This window comes from Spinacia oleracea, chromosome 2 (assembly GCF_020520425.1).
Source record: "Spinacia oleracea cultivar Varoflay chromosome 2, BTI_SOV_V1, whole genome shotgun sequence".
In the NCBI taxonomy this organism is placed as follows: Eukaryota; Viridiplantae; Streptophyta; class Magnoliopsida; order Caryophyllales; family Amaranthaceae; genus Spinacia; species Spinacia oleracea.
Window position 1 is genome coordinate 59,546,084 of NC_079488.1, and position 10,328 is coordinate 59,556,411.

Sequence of the window (10,328 nt, forward strand, 5' to 3'; positions counted from 1 at the left end):
TCGCTGAAACAGTTATCGCTCAAAATGTACTTTGGGCGCAATTTGGTGAAAATTTTTAGCGCCAAAAATATAATTTTTCAGAGTGGTTTTCCTCCTCTTTTTTAGTGGGATTTGTGAGGTGGCATTGTTTAACTGGTGGTGTGCAAGATACCTTTACAAACCATGTGTACTTCTAACCTTTCCCATTAGATTATGAAACCGTATTGGGAATGGATTTGTGTACAATTTCAAAAATGATAAACCGTATTGGGAATGGATTTGTGTACAATTTCAAAAAGATGCAGGGCTAGTTTGCAACTTTGAACCAAGCAAACAAAAGAGCCAGAGAGAAACTTTATTAACTGTACAGGAAAATGATCATGATGTAAGTGAAACCAAATGTGGTTGTAAGGCGCTGCCTCGCATAGCAATTGTTGTTTCCCGGTCAATATATAAAAATAGACACCACGACCCTTTTGTGGCTCTCTAAAGACCAAAGAAAAAACTAAAAATTAAAAGCCGGTCCGGTGCAGTGCAGTGCAGTGCACTGCAGAGAGACAAGTTTTATGTGTTATCACCTAAGGAACATCCGAAACGAACTAAAACAAAAGAATAATCAGTACAGATCAGAGATGATATTTCGTTGAAATCTGAACTTCAGATACAAATTCCAAACACTTGTCATTACACAGAAAATTATCTCAACTGAACAAACTATAATATCAAACATTCAGAGAATGTTATCCAGGTTCACATATAATTTGCTATAGAATGTTATACAAAATTGGGTATCGATAATCTATCAGGCCAACAAGATTTTGTTCGAAGAATCAGAACCAGCTCAGCATGAAATATATATATATATATATGTATGTAGGTGCTGATATCTGACGAGCACACCCTCACGAATCAATCAATAGCAATGATGAGGAAACCAACAGATACATACATGAGGAAGACTGGATAGAGTGCCAGAGCTTTTCTCCTTGGGCCGACTGCCGAACTCATAAATGGATATGCAGCCCACGAACTCCAGGCCAAAGTCACACATACCATAACCATCTTGAAAATCACATTTTCTATCAACATGCAGATTAGAGCTCCAACGTCCAAAGGGAACAGGCAGTAGCCCAGAAGGCTCAAACTTTGGAAGAATATAATGTGTCCACCCTGGACAAACCATTACAAACCCATTTGTAAGTAGCATGCACTTGATAACTACAACTCTACACAATAATAGGGGGGAAAAGCATTGAAGGTTCTTACCAATAGCAGTACATTCAATGTCAAAATTACAGCACCAGCAGCAAGAAGGGCAAATGCAACGGCAAACACCTCTGACTGGAAACATCAACATTACAAATTAGCTTCTGCGAAATTTCCCTTGTACCCAAAAAACAAAAGCACCACAGCAATGAATTCCAATCAAATGAAAGGGTAATCACTAAATAAAAAAGAGAAAACAAATAGCAGCACTTCTCTGTTTCCATCTTCCCAAGGTAGTTTATCCATTTAGGGATGAGGGAAGAATTGTTAGAGAATCACTAGAAGAAACAATCAAACATTAACATCAATATTATGCAGAAAGGCTAGACCAGCAAAAAGAAACGCAAGAAGTGAGCAGCAATTACACAAAACAGTTCCCCACACAGCTTACTAAGGTTTTGGTAGGAGGGTGGATTGCTGATTTGCTGAAATTGAGATGTTGTTTACTACAAACAAACTAAAGGGGAAAGAAAACAACGCAGTCATACCATCAAGTACATAACATACTCTTTCAAAACATTATGAGATCACAACATAAAAAATAGAAGTACAAGGTGATCAAGAGACGGAGATTTCAGAACTAAAGGCTAAATACAAAACAGAAAATATTTTAGTCAGAAATGACCATCTGTAAGCATCCTAAACTCAAACAGGAACCTAATTTGGAAAATTTACAATATGTTCGAACCTTGTTAGATTTTAAGTTTGGAGCATAGAAGATCATCACTTGACTAGTAAGGTTCCTGTCAACAGACCAAGGAATCAAGGAAAGTAATCTATCCAAAGATACCAAATGCTTGCACTTCTTCTCTTGTAACCAACTACTCTAAGTTAACTCAACATGATGCAAGGTTATGCACCACGAAACAGATTTGTAGAGCAGAATGATGTTCATTGTAAAGAAGGAAAGCATTCACATGGATGAATAAAACTGAAGACGGTAGCAGAGAATTTATTTTCATCTGATTTTCCTGTTGAGCTGGAAGACACAAGTTTCAGCCTTACAAATATGTATGAACTTCTAGACAAGCTTAAGAATAATCCCTCCCACTTCTCTTCATACTATCTTCTCTAGAAATTAGAGTGATAACATATGTCTAAGTCTCTAATTATCATACGATACCGTACATTATACCCAAAAACACCATGTCTCCAACAGGAATCGTTTCTAGGGCAGGGTAGGGGGAGGGCAGGGTAGGGGGAGGGAAGGGTAGATGTACAGATCATTCACCACAGAACTGCAGAGAGGTTCAACCAGCCTTACCCTTGCAATCGCAAAGAGGATATTTGCATTAAACTTTTGATCTAGAAGCAATATTTACTATAGGACTACAACGTTAATAATTTTAGAGCCTTAATCCCATTATAATGGAATCAGCTTCGTGAACAACGAAGTCATCTGATAAGCCACTTACATGATTCCTTGTCCTCTACTCACCCCTACCCAATGCACTATGATCCTAGAGACCAAATTGAATCATGTCTTATTTTACCCCTTCATTCAAGTCTGCTTTGGGTGTACCTCGATTTCTTATGAAAACTTCATTATCCCAACTTCCCATCCTCCAAGCAAGTGCTTTTTGATATTGGCAATTGATATGACCAAAATACATGCAAATTTCAATAACATCGTTTTTTGAGCCTCCACTCCATGTCCCTAACGACGTTAACTAATAAGTAGAATATTTTCTTACTCTAGGAGATACAATTATCTTACTTGAAAGACATGCAATGATTGCCTTTATCCTATCTTTCTTATTCGGAAGAATCCAGCATGTCTTAAAGAGCTGCATTGGTTGAATTTCATACCCCTGAAGCAACTTGATGCAGTTTTGTATATCTTCCCAAGCAAAACGGATAAGCAACTTCTGCAATTTCTGATCTCCAATTTCTCTTTACCCCTCGAAAAAACCCTTCAATTCTTGATAATTTAAAGTTGTACTCATCAAAAGAATTATACTACAAGAATTGTGACTCTCAAACATTGCATTTCCATGAAACAAAAGGTTGATATAATACTCTGTAATATAACCAGAACTTAAGTTTTTTCTCATCAAATCAACTGGAGTATTTGGACTACGTCACCTGAACTATCAGCTATACATTAAACCTCAACTGCAAATGAAATCCCAAGGCCCAACACCGAATTGAACTTGTGAGATGTTTTCCAGAGCGAACAGGTATAGAATACCATGCATACTTTTCCTTCTATGATTCCAGGCTCTTCAACCTCAAGCAGCCATGTTGGATCCTCGCCACTTCGAGTTGGATATCGTTATGGACACTACAACACTTCATTCTCAACCAAAAACATCTAAAATTTTCATAAAACAGCATACACTTGTACAGATACTGATATCCTCAAGTTTGTTACGAAGATCCCAAGTCCAGGTAACATAATTATTGTATTGCACCTAAGATACATATGTGATATGTCGATTATAGCATGCCATATATGGCTAAAATATGCATGGCATACATCTCAAGTGCCCACCTACTTTCATCCGCGTACATCTCTACAAAATCTTCTGACAACAGCATGTCAAGTTCACAGATGAAAACAACACAACCATCCTTAACCATACCAATGTCAGGGATTCTGAGATTTATTGCTGTTGTTTTTATTTTACATCCCAATAACTTTTCTTAATCATCAATAAAATCACCATCAATCAACCAGATTATAGTAAATTAATCAACCAAAGAAACCCCATAAACAAGAATAACCCATATTCACTACAAAGAAAAACAAAAAAATGATTACCAACATTTATCTCATTACAGCTGAAAGAACTCATTCAATCAAAACATGCCATACACGGCTAGAATATGCATTAACATAGGAATTCTCATATAAAAAATCTACCTCCCACCTACTATCATCCTCATACATCATCCATAAAACCGTCTTTCAACCACACCCACCGAAACAAAGGCATAACAGAATTCTAAGCACAGCTATGTAAATTGTTTAGCAATACCAAATTACCAACAACAACAACTCCTAATTACTAATTAATCACCTTCGAGCATTGTCTGATCACTTTTTCCAAACAACCACATTCTAAAAATCATTTAGCCAACAAACCCCCGAACCCAGAAACAATTAATCACCCTTAGCAGTCATCAAAATGCAGCAACAAAAACTCAAAAACAATACAAAAAGTAAAAGAAAAGGATAACGATGGTTACCTTCTTGACTGAAGCAGACCATGAAAGTGTAAGACCAAGGAAGACAATGAAGAAAAAGGGGCCCCACAGATCCCAATCACGAAGCGCCTTACCGGGGTCTTCTCTGTACGGATTGGGAAACACAACCAGCTTCAGATTACTAACAATTCGGGAGAGATCTCGTTTGACAGTATCCCAAACAGGTTCAGTAAGCGTGTTAGGAGGAGATCCGAACCCGGAAGTAGCGATACCAGCAGTGGAGGAGGACGGCAGAGGAGGAGGTGCAGCGGCGGCGGGGACGAAGTGGGGTTTGGTGGAGGGAGGTGGGGCGGAAGGAGGAGGGAGATTGGAGGTGATAAAGGGAGATGGTGTTGTTGAGTTGGAGGAGGAGGAGACGGGGATGGAGGCGCGTGGAGGAGAAGGAGGCCGGGCGGCAGGTAGAACGGTGGAAGGGGCAGAGTGGATGGAGGAGTGTATGAGATTCTCGATCTCGTCGATGTCAGATTGGGAGGAGGAATGGAGTGGAATTGTGTCGCTGTTTGGATTTGTGTGTGACATTTTTTCTTTTGATGATTTTGTTGATTTTGATTATCAATTGATGTTGTTGATCAATGAAGATGATGATGGTGGTTGAATTTGGGAGTTAAGATTAGATCTGAAGAGAAGGGGGGGAAAGGGGTGCGAAGGAAGAAGGAGAGAGAGAGACAGAGAGATGTCAATGGCGGGGAAGAAGGAGGTTGTCGGAGAAGAAGAGCATTGTAGGACGATGAGATTGCCCAAACTATGGTTTCACCCGGTTACAAAATGTTTATTGGGCACCCGACTTTTAAGTTTTAAATGAACATTTAGAAGCGGTTTGGTTGGACAAGGGGAAAGGGAAAGAGATTGAAAATGAAAATCAATAAAATGAAATCTTTGTTTAAGAATAATTTTTGGTTTCTCCATTCTTCTTTTCTCTCTCTTAAGTAACTAATAACGGCAACTTTTGTGTAAGATCACCTTACCGGAAAGACTACTTTAATTACTTAACTAATTGATTCAATTTCTTAACTATTTAGTTTTAGTTCTTAACTTATTAGTTTCATTGTTTAACTAATTGATTTTAGTGCTTAACTAATTAGCTGTAGTGCTTAACTAATTGATTTTATTCTTTAACTTATATGACACCAAGGTGGTCTTTGGTGTAAGACCGTCTTACATAAAAATTTGTAAACTAATAAATAATTTATCTATCCCAGATTAGTTGTTATACTTTTCTTTTTCGTCCATTCCAGATTAGTTGTTATACTTCTAAATTATAAATGATCCCACAATTATTATATTGTCTCTTTTTTCCCACTAATTTTTTTGTCCCCACACTCTCTTCTCATTCAATTAAAAAAATACCCAATTAATTCATATCACATCTACTTTTTCAATAAAATAACAATTGATAATCAAACAACCATGTATCACCTAAGACTTTGTGCAAAGGTAAGTGTAACAACTAATCTGGGACGTAAGTATTAATAAATAATTAATAATTAATAATTAATAATTAATAATAAAAAGTTTATTATTTATTACGAAGTATTTATTATAAAAAGAGGGTGGTCAAGGGAAAGAGAATGGCAAACTTGGGAGGGGGAGGTAGGGTATCATTGTATAGGGATTTGGGGGTAAGTGAAAAAGAAAAGAGGAAGGGAATGGGAAAACCACCAAACAAACAACAACAAATGGAATGAACCCCATCATTGTCTTTGCCTTTTCTGAAGACCCTCAACCAAACGCCCCCTTAGTTCAAAACCAAAGAATATATAGTAAATTAACATATAGTTTAAATTCAAAGAACATATAGTTCAAATATTCCACTTGTACATGTATATTGAGATCATTCTCCATGTTCATTAGATGTTCAATGAATGTTCAGTATGGTGGACAATGTGCACTGTACACCCGGGTGTATAATCCAAATTGCGAAGATGGCCTGATGGGTCTTGAGGCCTGACTACTCTCAAATCCAAATATGGGTCTGGGTAGATGGATGGAGTAAATATAATAACGCTTTTTTCATGAAATACCCCTGAGATTTGGCGTAATTCACCAAATGATCCTTGATTTTCAATAATGCATAACATACCCCTAAAATAAAAACTTTATACCGAGATACCTTTACTTTTAACGTGTCATTATTGCTCCATTAACCCAAATTTCAAATTCACCAAATACCCCTATTTAGAAACTTAATTCACAAAATACCCATATGGTTAAAGTACCCATTTAATCCTCTACGGTAAGTTTATGTGTTTGAAAAAGTAGTCGTTGGTTATTACTCGCATATAATACCCATGCTTTGTCTACTTGTTGTCTAGAATATCTGAATCTACTTGTCACAGATAAATGTATTTACGTTGGAAGTTAATTTGTAGTTTTTAGGTGGCTGCTCTGGGAAGTAATTAATACTCAACATGCGTTTGTACATTTCCTATACATTTTCTTCTTTTGACAGTCATTTGAGCGTTCATAGTTTACAAAATTTATTGTTGCTCGATGTAAGTTATTGATTATCCTCTAGGTGGGCAGCTGGACGCCTTGTTATTTGGTGTCATTTCTTATGATCTTCTGATTTAGTGTTAAAGGGATACTTATCCGATGAGGTGGAAGGAGCTGGTTAGAATCGTTACATTTATTTATATGAAATATTCTTCAGAAACTCGTCTAAGTGTTCTTTTATGTCACAGGTATTGTTGCTGAAGATGGGCATTTACCAACAACTAAATATGGAGTATAATTTTATTTAATTGTGATGAGAAAATACAAGATCTTTGTACATGGAACTAATCATTAGCTCTCAATTCCCAATTACAAGGCGAATGGAATAGAGTGCATAAATCAGTTTCCTAGAAACTGTTCTTAGTCTACATGAATGAATCTTTAGCAACTGAGTACTAGAATAAACTTAGGACTCTGTAGAGGCCTACATTTGTGCCTAGGCCCGAAGCGGTGTGTTCGATGATAAATGTTAGGTTATGATACATATGAATAAACATAAATCATGCGGAAAAACCATAAAGCCAGGAAACATATTATTTACACATAATCATTTAGCATAATTCAGATGCATACACTTTGTAGCGTGCCCTCCCTAGCTGCGCCCGAACCGAACAAGAACAAGTCTTTAGGACTCCAAATGTCGTCCCTCCGTAGATAGTCCACAGCACGTCCGGGTCCGCCTTAAGCTTGACCAACTAGAATCGCCCTTAAGGTTACTAGGAATTTCGGCTATTTGTGTTGCAAGTGTTTGGCTGATTTTTGCTTGAAAATCTTACCTTTTGAATACTTCAAATCTCAATGTAACTATGTGACCCTAGGCACCTATTTATAGAGTTTATGGAAAGGAATTATAATCCTACTAGGATATGGATTTATTAATTAGAATCCTATTAGAACTCTAAATAATAAATTTAATCTTTTAGGATTAGGATTTAATCAATGCACGAATTCCGATAGGATTAGGATTCGTTACGAACACGAGCGTCGCACGACCACGAGGGAAGCACGCACCGCGCAGGCCTTGCGGCCCACACGCATGAGCGCTGCCTCGCAGCCCAAGAGCACGCTCAGCACGCGCGCTAGCAGCCTTGCTGGGCCTGGCCTTGCGCTGGGCCTGGCGAGGCTTGTGGCCTTCGTGTTGGGCGCTCGGCTTGCTGGGCGTGGACCTGGCTTTGTGCTGGGCCTTCGTCTAGCAAGCCTCGTCCGATGCTAATTCGTACGATGCGCTTCCGATTAAATTCCCGGTTCCGGAATTCATTTCCGATACGAACAATATTTAATATTTCCGATTCCGGAATTAATTTCCGTTTCGAACAAATATTTAATATTTCCGTTTCCGGAATTATTTTCCGATTCCGATAATATTTCCGATTCTGACAATATTTCCGTTTCCGGCAATATTTCCGATTCCGGCAATAATTTCCATTTCCGGTAATATTTTCCGATACGTACCATGTTTCCGTTTCCGGCAACATCTATGACTTGGATAATATTTATATTTCCGATACGATCCATATTTCCGTTTCCGGCAATATCATCGTTTCCGGAGTATTCATTTCTTGCTTGTGACGATCCCAGCTCCCACTGAAACCAAGATCCGTCGATTCCGAATATCCATAGATGGAGTATTTAATTCCATTAAATACTTGATCCGTTTACGTACTATTTGTGTGACCCTACGGGTTCAGTCAAGAGTAAGCTGTGGATTAATATAATTAATTCCATTTGAACTGAAGCGGCCTCTAGCTAGGCATTCAGCTCACTTGATCTCACTGAATTATTAACTTGTTAATTAATACTGAACTGCATTTATTAGACTTAATATTATATGCATATTTGGACCAAGGGCACTATTTCCTTCAATAAAACCAAACATTGTTTGACTAAGCTTTCCTAAACATGCGACAAACAACATGTGACTGACTGACAATCCCAAAACCATATTTCCCTTTTTAATAACTGTTATTTATAGTAACTGCTATGCTTAACCGCTACCTAGAATAGTAACCATATGAGATGAATTTTTAAGTGATTACATTGCATTACAATTAATCCTTGGAAAAGAATAAGAGTTCCCATCCAACCGATATTCTTAAAAGAGATAAAACCGTGAGTGAGATATAAGATTCATATAAAATCGGATAAATCTGGAAACGTGGAAGTAAAACACCAGTGCTAGATATTTCTAACGCTAGGCACACATTCACCACAAATATTCCAGGTCACCAAAGCCAGTGCCAGAACATTCTACAATTTGGTTCTCACCTATCACACAAAAATAAAGTTTTAAAGAACTGTTAAATAATCAGATCTGGAGCTTCTCTGGCTAGCGTTAGAAAATAATAGCGCTCCTGATCAGAGCACTACAATATTCTAGCGATGTTGGTTGCTTTTCAGTAAACTTCTATCTCTTCGAATATTTATCTTATTCCGGCCTGTTACACTATAAATAGACCATCTAAAATCAAGAAAAGAACACACAATCCCCACATAATACCCTAAGCTTGAGTATTGACCAAAGCTTCTCTTTGTCCCGTATTTGGACCGTCTACCGTATTAACACGCTGTTAAGCAGACTCTGCTCCCACGACCGCTCGATCCAGTCCAAATACTGCCGAAGTTCTGACCCAATCTCTAGCCTAAACACACGAAACTCTTGAAGAATCTCACCCCATATTCAGTCAGTTACCAGGAAATTCGAAAGCTAAAAGGAAAGCTAGCAAAGTCAAGTGGTTAGTGTTCCTGAGAACCGTAGTATAGCCTACGCTATACTATAACCTGAAATCTACCTTTTTATCTCTTTCGTCAACATATAAATCTGTTCACATAATCTATTTTATTAATCACGCCTAAATAAGATAATCTCTGGACAAATCGGTTTATTGCTAAGCACCTTGAATTAATCTAAATCACTATTTTGACGTTGTTTTAGTTAATTACTTGTGCATTAAAATCAACTCAGATTAGTAATGTAGCATAACGTATGTCCCTTTTGTCTCCACGTTGAACTAGTAAGGACCGTCACGTGGGCTGATATTGGCCACTCCCCGTATTAGTAAACATCCTCCGAACTCTCAATCTCTACTCCTCTAGATGTACGTTGAGCGATCTCCACATTAGGGATCACAAGGGAACCTATGGCCGTTGTGAGTTGATAGACGATTATTATGTCGTTAACCAATAACCATCTAATCAAACAACATTTATAAGAACACCTAAACTAACCAACTATAGCGGTAAGCTTAGGGATCATCCCATGAGAATGGAGAGAATGAGATTAAGCTAAGGGACCTAGTTTAGGAACGTGAATTTTAGAACAGTAACGAGTTAAGCTAACAACTAATTAAATGGAGAAATGAAATGCGAATAAACTAGGGAAT

The 10,328-nt window shown here is 37.7% G+C and overlaps 1 protein-coding gene across 1 annotated transcript; it reads right to left on the reverse strand.

Annotated features, from left to right (window-relative positions):
- Window positions 1–617: 617 nt before the first annotated feature.
- On the reverse strand, window positions 618–5,266 carry LOC110789928 (protein YIP4a). Its single transcript, XM_021994649.2, has 3 exons — window positions 4,438–5,266; window positions 1,246–1,320; window positions 618–1,149 (listed from the first exon to the last, which is right to left on the reverse strand). The coding sequence occupies exons 1-3, from the start codon at window positions 4,972–4,974 to the stop codon at window positions 889–891; spliced, it is 873 nt and encodes a 290-aa protein (XP_021850341.1). The 5' UTR covers window positions 4,975–5,266; the 3' UTR covers window positions 618–888.
- Window positions 5,267–10,328: the final 5,062 nt, after the last annotated feature.

Bases quoted from the DNA above. Each gene is read 5' to 3' on its own strand.
- LOC110789928 (XM_021994649.2), bottom strand. From the start codon at position 4,974: ATGTCACACACAAATCCAAACAGCGACACAATTCCACTCCATTCCTCC. The intron at 1,321-4,437 runs GTAACCATCGTT...TGATGTTTCCAG, and splicing joins GGTCTGCTTCAGTCAAGAAG to TCAGAGGTGTTTGCCGTTGC. The intron at 1,150-1,245 runs GTAAGAACCTTC...TGGTTTGTCCAG, and splicing joins CATTGAATGTACTGCTATTG to GGTGGACACATTATATTCTT.